The sequence below is a fragment of the Ictalurus furcatus genome, chromosome 19 (genome assembly GCF_023375685.1).
Source record: "Ictalurus furcatus strain D&B chromosome 19, Billie_1.0, whole genome shotgun sequence".
Lineage (NCBI taxonomy): Eukaryota > Metazoa > Chordata > Actinopteri > Siluriformes > Ictaluridae > Ictalurus > Ictalurus furcatus.
This window is the reverse complement of record NC_071273.1, coordinates 608,699-626,547: the sequence shown is the minus strand read 5'-3', so window position 1 is coordinate 626,547 and position 17,849 is coordinate 608,699. Positions and strand designations below refer to the sequence as shown.

At 41.2% G+C, this 17,849-nt stretch overlaps 1 protein-coding gene across 2 annotated transcripts in view; it reads left to right on the top strand.

Moving 5' to 3' along the window:
* The window catches only part of LOC128623034 (NACHT, LRR and PYD domains-containing protein 12-like), a 393,909-nt gene extending 376,724 nt beyond the window's left edge, over positions 1 to 17,185 (top strand). For both annotated transcript variants that reach the window (XM_053649879.1, XM_053649881.1), the window contains 4 exons: positions 3,621 to 3,794; positions 6,604 to 6,777; positions 7,189 to 7,362; positions 15,433 to 17,185. In XM_053649879.1, the coding sequence (XP_053505854.1) occupies positions 3,621 to 3,794; positions 6,604 to 6,777; positions 7,189 to 7,362; positions 15,433 to 15,607 (697 nt within the window). In that variant the 3' untranslated portion in view covers positions 15,608 to 17,185. The remainder of the gene's footprint in view (positions 1 to 3,620; positions 3,795 to 6,603; positions 6,778 to 7,188; positions 7,363 to 15,432) is intronic.
* The last annotated feature ends 664 nt before the right edge of the window (positions 17,186 to 17,849 follow it).

Genomic DNA, 17,849 nt, shown 5'->3' with positions numbered 1-17,849 from the left:
TCTGACTTCAGGAACTGACATTTACTGGACATGTGGTAAATCTTAAAGGCATCTCCGCAGACCCCAGCAAAGTAGAAGCTATACACTCTTACCCAGTTCCCAGAAATCTTAAAGAAGTGCAGGTCTTTCTTGGATTGGCTGGATGGTACCACAGATTTGAGTGGTAGAGTGTAACTTCCCTGTAGCCTAGATTGAAAGATCTTGCACCACTACCATTCACACCCCTTACGTGGTCATGTAGGTATTTACAACACACACAAGAGGTTATAACAAGTCACTTTCTGGCCTGGAATGTGGACAGATGTGAAACATGTCAAGAGGTGTATAAAATGGCAGACACTTAAAAATAAGAACCAAAAACCTGCTGGAAAGATCCAACAAATCACCACCTTCCGTCCAAACAATATGCTAGGAGTAGACATCATGAGTCTTTTGCCTTGCAGTCCTCAATGACATGAATATCTCCTAGTGATTGTGGATTACTTTTCATGATAATGAAATGTTCCCCAGACTGTCACGATTTCCCCTCGAGCTAGACCTGTAGCATGCAGCGTGCTCGGAAACCCAAAGCACGAGCTTGATGCCTGAGCTCAAAGTGAGCGCACGCTTTTGGGTTTTTATTGACACTGATTTTATTTACTGACATGCATTTGTTATGGTTTATGTCAAGTCTCCGCCCCTGTATCGTCACTGGTTGTTTCCTGTATGTGTCATCATTAATCTCAGCTGTTGTGTTTCACCCCTGATTACATATGTTATTTAAATCCCTCGTGTATCTTCTACATCATGAAGTATTACGTGAGTGTCCATATACCAAGAGTTTGCTTCTCGGTTCATGTGTTATTGTTTTGATCTTGTTCTCGCCCATGTTCTTGATTCCTGTTTTGCCTAGTTTGTGACTATTTGCCAATTGCCTGACCCATTGCCTGTTTTTTGACCACGCCATTGTCTCATGATTTGGGTTTGTCTGCCTGCCTCTGTTTAATAAAAGCTCTTATCTGCACTTGCATCCATCCTAACCTCCATTACGTGAATTACGTGACAGAAAAAAAACAGGCAATGGGTCTTTTATTTCCTCTTGCAATTATTATGTAAAGTAGTAAAGTTATTTTGAATGTATGTAACTGGTGGCTTTTAGAGTTTATCTGTTTTTGTTTATTTTTAAGTTTGACAGGCTTTCTCCTGTCTTGTGCCAAAATAATTTAATTTAGGTCAATTAATTTAATTGTTGAATTAAATTATTTTTTGAGTTTTTAAATGGGAGACTTTTAAAAGTGAAAGCTGTTTGAGAATGAGATTTTTGTTTTTATCTGTGTGTATACACCCACCAGTTCAGTCAAGAGAGTGTTTTTTTTGTTTTGTTTTGTTTTTTTTTTTTAAATAATGTAATTTCTCATTATAATCGGCACTCCTGATATAAAAATTTAAGTTGGGGATTTTAACTGCACAACTGATAACTTAGATAGGAACCATGCAGAACCTCGTAGCACCTGTGACAGATGATGGAGGCCCATGACTTAAGTGATACAGTTGCAATCAAAATTATTCAAGCCCCATTGTAAAACAGGTTTGTCAAAATCAGCTGTTTGCACTGAGCAAATCAAACAAAAGCAATTAAAATAGTTCAACACAACAAATACTTTAAGTGGTTTCCACAAATTGAACTAAAAATGCAATTTATGATTTCTCCAGTCTCCAAATTATTCAACCCCTTCATAGCAAGCATCTTTAGTACCTAGTAGAGCACCCTTTTACTGTCACAAACTATTGCAAACGAGATGCATCGCCAGACACCAGCTTCTGGTAGCGTTCTTGAACAATCTTAGCCCATTCCTCATGAGCAATGGCCTTCAGTTCAGTAATATTCTCGGGTTTGTGTTCTGCAACCGCCTTTTTCAAATCCCACCGGAGATTTTCTATCAGGTTCAAGTCAGGTGACTGTGTTGGCCCAGTTGAATCTTCCAGGACTTCTGCAACCAAGCCTTGGTGGTATGCTTGGGATCATTGTCCTGTTGGAAAGTCCAATGACACCCAAGCTTCTGCTTCCTCACAGATGGCATGACGATTTCTCCTAGGATTTCCTGATACTTCAATGAATCCATCTTGTCTTCCACATGCTGCAGATTTCCAGTGCCAGAGGATGCAAAGCAGCCCCAGAGCATCACTGAGCCACCACTGTAGGGAAAAAATGAGCTTTTCCTTTTGTTAAATTGAGCGCAAATGGGGAATTGTGTAAACTTAATATTTCAACAGCTGATCAGCTATTCGTCTAACGATTGGTTGACTGTAATGTATCTTACTAAGCTTGGCTAGGATATTAATCCCATGGCCACAGATAATAATATCCTCATGTTATACATGAATTATGAGCTCAGTAACAAGATTGGACAACTTAAGACAATAAATAATAAATATAGACAAGAGAAACTTGCTATTAAAATCAGACAAGACTTTATGAAACTACTCTAATACACAGAAACTAACACATAAGTGCCCATGCGCACGCACACAAACAAAGGGGGTGAAAATAGCTTTGTCTGAGAATGAATGGTTCCTTAGTTTTAACACTGTATGTCGTTGACCTGAACGAACCGAAAACAATTAATTTAATTTTCACTTTATTTTAAAAGGGCTCTGTTAAATACGCCAGCTTCAACTGAGACCTGGAGGCGCTTACTTGCATTGAAGTTGCTCTAGATGGTGGATTTGTCAGCAGTCTGGTTGCGGAGTGGAGTGGAGTCTCATAGGCTTGGCGGTGGTTCTTCTGGTTCTTTCACAACTGGAGTTAGAAAGCTTTGCCAGCCATAGAATTCTCTACAGGCTAATTAAATTTAAAAAATCAGATTGATTTTACAATCAGATTTTTACAAGAGAATGAATTATTTGAATATGTTCAAGTGGAGGAAGAAATTTGTTTTGTACCAGAATTAGACTAATAGAATCACAAATACTGGAAATACTCAAACTGTTACGACACAGTACTCAAGACAGGAAGTAAGCGCAGGTATACAATCTTTATTTGTCAGTTAAGTCAACACACAAGGAGGTGGGAAACAAGGTCTAAACATAAAACTTGAACTCAAGCAAAGAACAGGAAACTTAAACAGGGTGTAGGAACTCCACCACATTGAACTAACTTAAACATTTCTCCTTTAACTAGAAATGAGGCAGGAAGCACCAAACTTAGAACCAGACCTTGACATGAAACACTCAGTTAACTCAGGCATGAAACACTCCTCTAACTAGAGCATGAACACCTCATTAAACAAAGACAGAAACACTCTTAACTATGGCAAGGCATGAACACTCCACTAGGCATAGCATAAGCACTCTTAACCAAGGCTAAGGAACAGGAAAACAGACAGAGCATGGCAACATCACAACCTGGCACCTTTCTCTTTAAAATTCATGGTCTGCTATTCTATGTTCAGATGAGAGAAACTAAATATAACACTCAGAATTATTATTTTAAATCACATTGTTAATTATAATGAACAGGTGATATTAAATCCTCATGTCATTCTGAATAATAAAATCGATTTATAAACATAATCTTTAAAGTAATTCTTAAACCATCATAAAAATCTGTTGATGGAGAGTGTGCCATTGTGTCTCTACAGGCTGCGTAAGTGTGGTGTCTCAGACGAAGACTGTGCTGCTCTGACTTCAGCTCTGAGATCAAACCCCTCACACTTGAGAAACCTGGATCTGTCTTTTAATAATATTGGAGACTCAGGAGTGAAGAGTATCTCTGCTGTACTGGAGAATCCTCACTGTAAACTGAAGATACTGAGGTAAGATCATCTGTCTGAGAGTCACATGGCCTGCTCCTCAGTAAGACACATCCCCTAATAGTTAGACTGAAGCAGAAGGCTGAAGCAGAAGATTCATCATCAGTGTCCTGAGGACGATGATTGTTTCTTTTCATTGCCAGGGCTTGACATTAAGCATCGTCATGTTTGTTGTCCTTTGGACAAGTAAATTTGTCATTCACTTTTCCATGTAAATAAATTATTTGCCTGGAGAGAAAAAAGGACATTTTTTTCGATTGTGGTGTAAATATAATTATTTAGAAGCAATTACGGATGCACCGAATGTTCGGCAACTGAAATTATTCGGCCGAAAATAGCAAAAAAAAGTATTTTCGAATAAATGGCGAATAAATTTGACCGAACAATGACGTGTTTGATGACGCGACCAAATAGCCTAGCATCCAGAGTGAGACGCGCGAATGTCACGACCTCGATGAGGGGGCACGCGCATGCACGAGCATGTACGAGCTACGTGCTCTTCGGATGTTTACTGTGGACACGTGCGTTTTTGTTTCTTTTCTGGAGTTTTCTGTCACATCGCGAGACGTAAGGGAGTAGAGTACGGAAGCAGGTAAAGACGTATTTATTTAAGGACAGGCAGACAAATCCAAATCGTAATCCAAAAAAAAGACAGGCAAAGGGAATCAGAGTCGCGGTCACAGAAAACAGGGTCAAAACACAGAACAAGAAACATGAACTAGTACTATGGACTGGGAGCGGAAAAACCAGCGGGGACTAAATGAACTGATCTATAGTTTAAACTAACTAAATCTATCAAGGAACATAACATTAACAACGTATCTAACTATACTATATCTACTGTAATACTCGGCGAGGTGTACAGGGACGCGAGAGGTATATATCCCCAATATAATCAGCTGTATAGAACCGAATATAACCATTTTCTGCACTCCTGTCAATGCACTTTTTAATGCACTTTTTAGTTGTAGGCTACAGAGTGTTACATTCTTTCAGCAGTCAGTTATAGGCCTAACATCGGCTATTCAAAGGGGGCTCAAAGATCACCATATCAAAATATTTTTATTTTACTAATTTATTTATTTAAAATTATATTGTGCCTTGTTGGTAGCCTATGCCTGCTGGAATTAAAAAAAAAAAAAAAGATCAGTGTTAAATAAATATTTTGAAATTGTAGTTTTTGTAATTGATTTTTTTCTTTGAAAGCAAGACAAAATAGTAAAAAGCACATTTTGACTATTTATTTTATGCAATGGTGAAAAAAATGGCAAAATAAATGGAAAAAACACGAAAAAACGTTCAGTTTTCGGCTTTCGGCCAAGTTTTTCATTATATTCGGTTTCGGCTTCGGCCAAGAATTTTCATTTCGGTGCACCCTAGAAGCAATATATTCCCATCAGTGTTTTATCAGCTTATAACATCTTACTTGAGTCATTCAACTTTAAACAGCACCACACAGTGCAGTTATGGAAAGAAGCAAATGCATAAACTTCATTTTTGAAATAAAATTCCTTTATTGTAGTTAAAGTATTAAAAGTGTAGTATTTATGTAAATATATATAAGTGTATTTGTGGCCAAATCATTGCCACATGGTATGTGTGTGTGAATATCATTCAACATGTCAACTTTTCTGTTGCTATGTTGTCTTAAATTACAAAAGACAAGTTAATAGAAAAGTAAACTTACACTGTGTACTGATGTAGCTACAGCAGTGTTTATGGAAACATTACAGCAAGTGTACGGAGCTGCATTAAGATAACATTACAGAAAGTCGGTCTACCCTCAACAAGCCTATGTAAGCAATGTAGCTCGCTAACTGCCACAGTTTCAATATTAATGATGTTAGCTACAGTGAATGTCATATTCATATCTCAATCCTCAGGACACACAATTGTAGCACAAGTATATAACATTGGGTACTATCTCTGAAAACAACCGCAAGTAGTGCAGGTCCACATTTAAACAAGCATGTGACTGGCAAAGATCATTAATGTTGCATACAGGGCACACAAAATCTAAACCTTAACAAGAAATGTTTTCAGACAAACATTTTCTTTATTTGCCCAAAATGGCAGACTGCAGGAACATAACATCTATTGCTAACATCAAGTCAATTTTGCTAATACAGCCCAGTATCACTAATCAGAATCCAAAGAACATCCATATATTACACATCAAATTATCAGAACAAATCTGTGGGCAGACATAATTAAATAAAATAACTCTTTTATTTGCAAACCAGCAAACACACCCAAACCATGAAATTCCTCTACTGGACTCACACTGTCAACATTTGCATCATTGCTTTAGTGCATAGTGTGTGTGCGCGCTTGCGTGCATGTGTGGTGGTGTTGGCGATGGAGGCATCTCTAGCAGGAAAGTGATGCTGGGAAGTGCTGTGTTTTTTATTTTTATTTTATAATGCTGTTTCCCATTACATAAGGATTGTCTAATCTTTTACCCCATGCACCAGCAGAACAAGAGCTGTTGTTTAGCATCGACAGTTAGCCAACAAAAATAATTTTTCCCTTTATTTCATTTCACAATGTTGCTTCTTTTGTTTCTTCTTTGTGGACTCATTTGGGGTTTGGGTTCAGCACTCAAAAATACCACTTCATTTTCCTGTCATCATATAACTCGCTTGACTAGCTGAGGAAATTACATAGAGGAAACTGCATGGTATTAAATAATAACATTAAATCTGTCATTCTGAATAATAAACTCATTTTACAAACACATCATCTTTATAATAAATATTAAACCAAGATAAAAATCTGTTGATGAAGAGTGTGTCATTGTGCCTCTGTACAGGTTGTGGTGTTGTGGTGTCTCAGGTGAAGGCTGTGCTGCTCTGACTTCAGCTCTGAGATCAAAACCCTCACACCTGAGAGAGCTAGATCTGTCCTTTAATTATGTAGGAGACTCAGGAGTGAAGTGTTTTTCTGCTGTTTTGGAGAATCCTCACTGTAAACTGGAAACACTATGGTAAGATAATATTTTAAAACGTTAATTTAAAAAAAAAAAAAACATGTTCTAATATTCATCTAAGTCATAATAATAGACAAAGACATTCTGTATGAATAAAACAGTCACAGTCTGGGTTTAAATAAGTATATGTATCAGTGAGATAACTTCTCCAAAAACGAATTAGAGTCTAACCCTGTTTTAGGTCTGATCTTCTCAAGAATGATCTGCTCATGTAAACACTGATGAAAACAGAGAGAGAGAGAGAGAGAGAGAGAGAGAGAGAGAGAGAGAGAGAGAGAGATTTTGTTGAGATGTGTGAGGCAGGGAAAAGTTACTAAAACCTTTCTAAAGACCTACTGTATACTACTTAGTACACAATAAGACAAACTGTCTACAATCAATGAAGAGTGTGTCATTGTGTCTCTGGAGGTTGCGTGATTGTGGTGTCTCAGATGAAGGCTGTGCTGCTCTGACTTCAGCTCTGAGATCAAACCCCTCACACCTGAGAGAACTAGATCTGTCCTTTAATAATGTAGGAGACTCAGGAGTGAAGTCTTTTTCTGCTGTATTGGAGAATCCTCACTGTAACCTGGAGACACTGAGGTAGGATCATATTTAAAACATTAATGAACCATTTACACATAGACCGGGTTTAGAAAAATGATGAACCAATGAGCTAACAATTTCTGCAAAAGCTATTTAGAGTTTGAACCTATTTTAGGACTGATTACTGCACATGACTGGCATCTGAAGCTTGTGTAACATCATGCCTATTTATAGGCCAGCTGTGATCAGGTGACGTAGCAATTAAGCTTGTCGGGTGATGTAAAACAGCAACTGTGAACCACACCGTCAGCCATATTATCTTCAGAGAGACTGCATGTCGGTCGTTTGTGTAATGTTCACAAAAGACTCTTCATTTTCTCTCTATCTTTTAGAAAAAAAAGGAAAAATGTCCATTTTTCTGTCCCTTTCAAAAAAAAGAGAAAAAAGTATGAGTGAGAGAGAATTCAGGAAGTGTGTTATGCCTTGCTCTCATTTCATCATGGGGGGACAGACACAGTTTCTGTGTGAAGTGTCTAGGGTTGGAGCATGACAGGGCAACCCTTGTGAGGGCTGACTCTATGCATTGTGAATGTGTTTATAATCAGGCAGCTCCGCTCAGGTTTCAGGGTGGGCCAGCCACTGCCGAGGCAGTCAGAGGAAGTGGCTCGTAGCAGGCTGAATGAGCGCTTTCTCCTCACTGAATATAAATCTCCTTCAGAACCCAGAAAACTCCCTTTTTTACCAGATGTGCATGATGAAATATCATGCTTCTGGGGAAAACCATGCACCAGCCATATTTATAACTCCATGACATAGGTTATTTGACCATCGTGGGGAATGAGCGACATGTCTATTTAGCTATGCCAAAGGAAGCGCTTGCAAGCTACCTCTCTCCATTGGCAACAGGTAATTTAGGGGGGGCGGCTTTGCCATCCAAGCCATGTAAGGCCACCTCTGCGTTGGTGGGCAAAGCCTATGTGGCAGTGGGTCTCTCTTGTGGGTCACTGCATACAATGGCAGTGTTGCACCTACCAAGCAGATCTGCTGAATGAGATCGACAATGGGGAGGGAATTGGGCCCAAGGCAGTGGCAGAGATTCGCTGCACCATGGATGTGTCTCTCCACACGACTAAGCAAATGGCCGTTCAATGGGTAGTTTAGTTGCAGCAGAGAAGCACCTATGGCTCAACTTCTCAGGGATGGGGGACAAAGATAAGTTATCCCTGTTGGACGCTCCCATTGAACTTTCTGGTTTTGCAAGGCAAAAGCAGCAAACGGTGGTGTTCAGCCATTTCCCTCCCCATTGTGTTGAGTTCACCCATGAGTGGAGCATCCATAAGTGTAGTCCAGGCCAGCGCTAGTGAAAGGGAAGCACAGAAGGTGAGTGTGCCAGCCCGCCTCCCCCCGCAGAGAGCCAGGGGGACCGGGCGGCCACAGTCGCAGCCTGTTAATAGGACTGATATGAGAATGATCATAAAGGCCAAGCAGACAAAGATGGAGTGGTCCTGATTGGCCACGGAGGGACATATCAGGGGATATGAGGTTGTTAGGGCAGTTACCCCCCAGTACTACTGTAGGGCCTCCTCTAGCCAGGGTTTTGCCAAGGTCTTCTCTGGTCAGTAAGCTGTCACAGGGCAAAGAAAATCTGATAATTTCCCTCTAGCAGAATGTGGAAGAGTTAATATCACTAAAAGACCATCTGGCAGTGTGGAAACTACTGCCAAATGTGTCTCCATGGGTTCTGTCCACCATAGAAAAGGGTTACTAGGTCCAGATCAGAGCTTGACCCCCGCTTCAGAGGTGTCCTCACCACAGTAGTCAGCACAGAGAAGAGCCCGACATTAGTACAGGACGTAAGAGCCCTCTTGGACAAAGGGGCCATAGAATATGTACACCGTTCCCAGAGGGAGGGAGATTTTTACAGCTATTTCCTGGTCCACCAAAAAGATGGGAGTATGCAACCAATTTTAGATCTGCGCCATCTGAACTGTACTCTTCGGACATACAGGTTCAAGATGCTGATGCTCAAACTTATTCTTCCACAGATTCAGTTCATCTAAAAGATGCCACATACAGTATCTCACAAAAGTGAGTACACCCTCACATTTTTGTAAATATTTGATTATATCTTTTCATGTAATAACACTGAAGAAAAAACACTTTGCTACAATGTAAAGTAGTGAGTGTACAACTTGTATAACAGTGTAAATTTGCTGTCCCCTCAAAATAACTCAACACACAGCCATTAATGTCTAAACTGCTGGCGACAAAAGTGAGTACACCCCTAAGTGAAAATGTCAAAATTGGGCCCAAAGTGTCAATATTTTGTGTGGCCACCATTATTTTCCAGCACTGCCTTAAAGCTCTTGGGCATGGAGTTCACCAGAGCTTCACGGGTTGCCACTGGAGTCCTCTTCCTCTCCTCCATGATGACATCATGGAGTTGGTGGATGTTAGAGACCTTGTGCTCCTCCACCTTCCGTTTGAGGATGCCCCACAGATGCTCAATAGGGTTTAGGTCTGGAGACATGCTTGGCCAGTCCTTTAGCAAGGCAGTGGTCGTCTTGGAGGTGTGTTTGGGGTCGTTATCATGCTGGAATACTGCCCTGTGGCCCAGTTTCCAAAGGGAGGGGATCATGCTCTGCTTCAGTATGTCACAGCACATGTTGGCATTCATGGTTCCCTCATTGAACTGTAGCTCCCCAGTGCCAGCAGCACTCATGCAGCCCCAGATCATGACACTCCCACCACCATGCTTGATTGTAGGCAAGACACACTTGTCTTTGTACTCCTCACCTGGTTGCCGCCACACACGCTTGACACCATCTGAACCAAATAAGTTTATCTTGGTCTCATCAGACCACAGGACATGGTTCCAGTAATCCATGTCCTTAGTCTGCTTGTCTTCAGCAAACTGTTTGCAGGCTTTCTTGTGCATCATCTATAGAAGAGGCTTCCTTCTGGGATGACAGCCATGCAGACGAATTTGATGCAGTGTGCGGCATATGGTGTGAGCACTGACAGGCTGAACCCCCACCCCTTCAACCTCTGCAGCAATGCTGGCAGCACTCATACGTCTATTTCCCAAAGACAACCTCTGGATATGACGCTGAGCACATGCACTCAACTTCTTTGGTGGACCATGGCGAGGACTGTTCTGAGTGGAACCTGTCCTGTTAAACCGCTGTATGGTCTTGGCCACCGTGCTGCAGTTCACTGTCAGGGTCTTGGCAATCTTCTTATAGCCTAGGCCATCTTTATGTAGGGCAACAGTTCTTTTTTTTTTTCAGATCCTCAGAGTGTTCTTTGCCATGAGGTGCCATGTTGAACTTACAGTGACCAGTATAAAGAAGTGTGAGAGCGATGACACCAAATTTAACACACCTGCTCCCCATTCACACTTGAGACCTTGTAACACTAACAAGTCACATGACACCGGGGAGGGAAATAACTAATTGGGCCCAATTTGGACATTTTCACTTAGGAGTGTACTCACTTTTGTTGCCAGTGGTTTAGACATTAATGGCTGTGTGTTGAGTTATTTTGAGGGGGCAGCAAATTTACACTGTTATACAAGCTGTACACTCACTACTTTACATTGTAGCAAAGTGTCATTTCTTCAGTGTTGTCACATGAAAAGATGTAATCAAATACTTACAAAAATGTGAGGGGTGTACTCACTTTTGTGAGATACTGTAGAAATATTGCCCAGTCACAGGAAGTTCCTGATGTTCATGTATGGAGGCAACGCATACCAATTTTGGGTTCTTCCCTTCAGGCTAGCTTTATCCCCTCGCACCTTCACAAAGTACATGGATGCCATTCTGGCTCCCTTGCAACTCCAGGGCATCCTTGTACTAAATGACCTGGACGATTAATTAATTCTAGCATGATCCAGGGAACTGGTGGTTCAACATCGAGATGTTGTTTTCACCCACATGAGGAGCTTAGGACTCAGATCCAACTTCAAGAAAAGTATGCTTTCTTCAGTGCAGTGCACAACTTTTCTAGGGGTTTTATGGGATTCTCTACTAAAACGAGTTCATTTCTATCCCCAACACATGTAGGGTCAATCCAATGAACATTGAGCAAGATAAAGCTGGGTCTAGGCATCTCCAGCAGTCTCTACGAGAGACTTTTGGGGCTTATGGCAGCAGTAGCCAACGTCATACCATTGGGCCTATTGCACATGAGACCTGAGAGGAATTACATGGCGATGCCTACATGCTCTGAGAATTTGGAGGTGTTCCCAGTTTCTAGCCTCAGGTCACACTCTATGGGTGTCTCCTTATCACAAGATGGTAATGGCAGATGACTCCCAAATGGGCTGGGGTGCAGTTTTTGACGGCTGTCCACCTCATGGTCTCTCGAGCGGCCCTACCAATGAAATTCTTTCTTCCTCAATTGATAGGTCACCATGTGTTAGTTGTGACAGACAACACAGCAGTGGTCTCATATATCAGACACCAGGGAGGGTTACATTTGTGCCCCCTGTTCAGTCAGGTGCAACTAATTCTTCTCTGGCCAGAGGGAAAGTTTTTGTCAGTGAGTGCAATGTACATTTTGGGCAACCAGAATGTGGGGGCAGACATACTGTCAAGGCAGGTGCTGAGACCCAGGGATTGGAGGCTCCATCCACAAGTGATGGAGTCCATATGGTGGAGGTTTGGCCAAGTGGAAGTGGATGTGTTCACCTCCGAGGAGACAACACACCCCATTGTGGTTTGCCCTCACTCCTCTTGCACCATTGGGACTGGATGCCATGGTGCACATATGGCCGTGGTCACATCTGTACACTTTCTCCCGATCGCTCTCTGCTCCCACAAGTTCTAGCGAGAGTTCATCAAGACCGTCTAGGTCTGCTGCTAGTAGCACCTTATTGGCCAGCTCGAATATGGTTCTCAGAAATTATATCCCTTCTAGACGGCACTTCTTGGGAGATTCCAGCTGCAGGGCTCTACTGTCTCAAGCTGGAGGGCTGATTTATCACCCTCAGCCAGAACTATGGAAACTGTGGGTCTGGCCCCTGAGGGGCACCAGCTCATAGATTCTGGTCTCTCAACTAAGGTTCTAGAGACCATGTTGAACACTACAGCACCATCCACGAGGAAATTGCATGTACTCAAGTGGTGACTTTTTGTCTCATGGTGTGAGCAACGTCAGCTAGACCCAGTAAACTGTGCAATAGCTACAGTCCTGGAGTTCCAGCCAACCACTCCCCTATTGATGGAGCCTCTGTGGTGCAACATCCTCTATCATCAAGGTTTATGGGACCTGGGACCTTTCTGTGGTCCTGGAAGGTCTGTCAGGTGCCACATTTGAGCCCTTAGAGTCAGCCTCAGAGAAGCTTCTGACTCTAAAGCTAGATCTTCTGCTGGGCCTGACATCTCTCAAGTGAGTAGATCTACAAGCTCTCTCTGTTGGCCCTTCCTGCCTTGACTTTGCCCCTGGATTAGCCAATGCCTTCCTATAGCCTAGGCTGAATTATACAGTGAGGGGAAAAAAGTATTTGATCCCCTGCTGATTTTGTACGTTTTCCCACTGACAAAGAAATGATCAGTCTATAATTTTAATGGTAGGTTTATTTGAACAGTGAGAGACAGAATAACAACAAAAAAAATCCAGAAAAACGCATGTCAAAAATGTTATAAATTGATTTGCATTTTAATGAGGGAAATATGTATTTGACCCCTCTGCAAAACATGACTTAATACTTGGTGGCAAAACCCTTGTTGGCAATCACAGAGGTCAGATGTTTCTTGTAGTTGGCCACCAGGTTTGCACACATCTCAGGAGGGATTTTGTCCCACTCCTCTTTGCAGATCTTCTCCAAGTCATTAAGGTTTCGAGGCTGACGTTTTGCAACTCGAACCTTCAGCTCCCTCCACAAATTTTCTATGGGATTAAGGTCTGGAGACTGGCTAGGCCACTCCAGGACCTTAATGTGCTTCTTCTTGAGCCACTCCTTTGTTGCCTTGGCTGTGTGTTTTGGGTCATTGTCATGCTGGAATACCCATCCACGACCCATTTTCAATGCCCTGGCTGAGGGAAGAAGGTTCTCACCCAAGATTCGACGGTACATGGCCCCGTCCGTCGTCCTTTTGATGCGGTGAAGTTGTCCTGTCCCCTTAGCAGAAAAACACCCCCAAAGCATAATGTTTCCACCTCCATGTTTGACAGTGGGGATGGTGTTCTTGGGGTCATAGACAGCATTCCTCCTCCTCCAAACACGGCGGGTTGGGTTGATGCCAAAGAGCTCCATTTTGGTCTCATCTGACCACAACACTTTCACCCAGTTGTCCTCTGAATCATTCAGATGTTCATTGGCAAACTTCAGACGGGCATGTATATGTGCTTTCTTGAGCAGGGGGACCTTGCGGGCGCTGCAGGATTTCAGTCCTTCACGGCGTAGTGTGTTACCAATTGTTTTCTTGGTGACTATGGTCCCAGCTGCCTTGAGATCATTGACAAGATCCTCCCGTGTAGTTCTGGGATGATTCCTCACTGTTCTCATGATCATTGCAACTCCACGAGGTGAGATCTTGCATGGAGCCCCAGGCCGAAGGAGATTGACAGTTCTTTTGTGTTTCTTCCATTTGCGAATAATCGCACCAACTGTTGTCACCTTCTCACCAAGCTGCTTGGCAATGGTCTTGTAGCCCATTCCAGACTTGTGTAGGTCTACAATCTTGTCCCTGACATCCTTGGAGAGCTTGTTGGTCTTGGCCATGGTGGAGAGTTTGGAATCTGATTGATTGATTGCTTCTGTGGACAGGTGTCTTTTATACAGGTAACAAGCTGAGATTAGGAGCACTCCCTTTAAGAGTGTGCTCCTAATCTCAGCTCGTTACCTGTATAAAAGACACCTGGGAGCCAGAAATCTTTCTGATTGAGAGGGGTCAAATACTTATTTCCCTCAGTAAAATGCAAATCAATTTATAACATTTTTGACATGCGTTTTTCTGGATATTTTTGCTGTTATTCTGTCTCTCACTGTTCAAATAAACCTACCATTAAAATTATAGACTGACCATTTCTTTGTCAGTGGGCAAACGTACAAAATCAGCAGGGGATCAAATACTTTTTTCCCTCACTGTATTCCTAAAGTGCCTACATCTGCTGCCCAGATGGTAATGTTGTTGGCTTTCTGCCCTCCCCCATTCCTCACACCGGAACAAGACAAAATTGCACTTATTGTGTCCAGTAAGGACTCTCTGTACTTGTGTCCACCACTCCGGCCAGTGGCATAAGTCAGAGCAGTTACTCGTTTACTTTGGCAGCGACAGTAGAGGTGATGCTGTGTCGGAGCAACACATCTCTAATTGGATAGTGGAAGCAATCTCTATCACTTTTGAGGTGCACAATCTCGCTATGCCTCTGGGCATAAGGGCTCATTCAACTAGGCAGTCGTCTCCTTGAAGGCTTTGTCCAAAGCGGTACCCTTACAGGAGGTGTGTGCTGCAGTGGGGTGGTCTACGCCACACACATTCATTCGATATTACAGCCTGGATATACATTCCACCCCGGGCTCTAGTGTCTTGCAGTGACCCTCAGCATCGGATCTTATTGAACAGACCATATGCTCTGTATGACAGAGTGGGTATTCCCGTTCCCACAGCGTGAAGCTCATGCAATGTTGAGTTCCCCTTGAAAGGGAAGGTCTGGGTTACGCATGTAACCCTGTTGCCTGAGAAAGGAATGACATGTTGCATAGCTTTGTCATACTGGCACATGCCTGTCAATTGCATCTTTACTTCAGATAATAGAGGCTGACACCTTGGTTCACTGGTACTGTTTTATATCATGCGATGTGTTTAATTGCCATGTCACCTGATCATGACAGGCCTATAATTAGGCATGATGTTACACAAGCTTGAGATAACGGTCATACATGAGGGCGTGTTCCAAAGCGTGAAGCTCATGCAATGTCTCCTTCCCTTCTCAGGGAACAGGGTTACATGCATAACCCAGACGTTCATGTGAATGCTGATTTAAAACAGAGATTTTGTTGATGTGTGAAGAGTTGGGGAAAAGTTACTAAAAACATTTCAGAAGACCTAGTGTGTGTTACTCAGTCCACAATATGACAAACGAAGACGAAGAGTGTGTCATTGTGTCTCTCTACAGGTTGCGTAAGTGTGGTGTCTCAGATGAAGGCTGTACTGCTCTGACTTCAACTCTGAGATCAAACCCCTCACACCTGAGAGGCCTGGATCTGTCTAAGAATAAAATAGGAGACTCAGTAAAGAAGCTGCTCTCTGCTCTTATGGATAAACATTGCAAACTACAGATATTGGTGTGAGTAATGACATTTTATATATATGTTGGAAAAATATAGACTAATAATTTAACCTCATCATTAGATCCAAGAAATATCAGATTACCAGGTTAGGAAATAAAACTAGTTTTAGAAAATTTCACTATATTCTATTTAATTAGAATTTTTCCAACAGTTGACTTTAATACTGTTTTGTGTGCCAATTTAAAATTGATATGATGGCAGAAGACTCTACAAAATGTCACAAATGAGTGCACGAGAGTGAATGTAAATGAACACCTGGTCACCTTGTGACACCCTGCTATCTCTGACTTCATACTACTGCATTTTTCTGAAGATGATCTCTGCTTTTCCCCGTTTCTGATAAGCAGCACACTTTCTTCTCAACTCTCATAAAAGCAAATTAAAATAATAATCTTTTATTCCACAGATATTTGATTTAAGCAACTTTACTCACGCTAACACTTTTTCCAGCACCCTACCTCCTCGCCATGTCTTCTGTCTTTCCTGTAACATTCACCTCAGCTTCTTCTTAAAGTCTGCACTTAAATATAAATATAGAACAAGAGATAAATGACACTGTAGTGTTCATTATTTTAAAAAGCCTGTGATTGGATAAGAGCAGTGATGTGATGGGTAAATATCTGCTCATTTTCCTGTTAGAACTTGTGGAAGTTCTCATTTGTTCAAGCTAAATGTCATAACACAGATGTTAGTAAGAATGAAGAAATGTTGAACAATTAATTGTAAACAGGAGATGATTGTTCTTTTGGAGTAGAGATGATTACATGTTGTTGAACATGACGTACCACAATCCAGTTTGTGGTTATTAATTCACATGGAAATGCAGGAACACTGGAGTCTACATCTGTACATGATGAAGACTCCAGTGTTCCTGCATTTCCATGTTGGGGAATAGAGAACACATTTATAAACACATCTATAAACACATCACTCATTTAGTTATAACACATTAAACAGACCCAGAGACATGAGGTGTGTGTGTTAATCATGTACTGTGAATCAGACGGCACACAATTCCACACTGAGTGTATAACAACCTCTGGCCCCTGGATAAAATTCCCCGGACCTCAATCTTATAAAAAAAACTGAGGGATTATTAGGAACAGCAGCTGAAAATGCACATGAACTCTAGCTGAACCTAATCAGTCGAAGAAAGAGCTAAAATGGCCAGGAACATTTTCAAGACATTGGTGGAATTCTCACCTGACACTATTGGCATCTGAGGAGTATATGTGAGTAGATTATCTCAGGAAGCCTCTAGGATACTCACTACAAGTCACATTTATCACTTTGCCCTTTGTTGATTAATGTACCAGTGCTGTTATACTAAATATCAGCACTTCTGGAACACCACTTGTCCAATCAAATTAATGGACCAGAACTACCTGTTGTATGGCATTAATGTTTGTGATATTTCTATGTTTATTGGATTAATATTTGTTTAATATTGTAACATGTTTTAATATCTTTACACATGCATAGTATAACTGTTTCATTGGATACATAAAATTATAAGCAAAATTGTTGTATTTAAGTACTTACAGTGTCTTTCCTAATTGTACCAATAAAATACATTTTGAAGAAATAAAATGTATAAATAAATGGTAATTATTTGTGTTGTTTAAAATTGACTTAATTATTTTAGAGGAATTTTGCAGCAACATAATCTTTCAACTGTTCTTCGAAAGTACATTTATGTGGAACAAAACAATATATTGTTATAGGTGTATTTTGAAGAGGAAAAAGTGCTTTTTGTAGTTAAAAATAAATCACCCCAGCATGCTGAGTCAACATCATAACCCAACCTTGATGAGATAAAAAAGCCCAGACTTGGTCGGCAAACTGGGTTCTATTTAACTCAGCAATTTTAGAGTGCACCTTTTTTAAGGAGACTTAATTGGGAATGACTGAATACAGTGGGGGAAATAAGTATTGGACGTGTCAACATTTTTTCACTAAATATATTTCCAATGAGGCTATTCACATGAAATTTTCACCAGACATCAGTATTAACTCAAGAAATCCACAAATATAATGAATTCACAACATTAAAGTCCATAAATAAAGTTATATGTAATAAAGCGGAATGACACAGGAAAAATGTTTTGGATATGCTAAGAAATATCAGTTCTCCAGGCAAGGCAAGGAACCAAATGAAATCCGTATGTAATTATACCCCCTATCTGTGCAAATTAATATCAACTGGGTTAGTAAATTGATGGTCTATAAAAAGGCTTTTCAT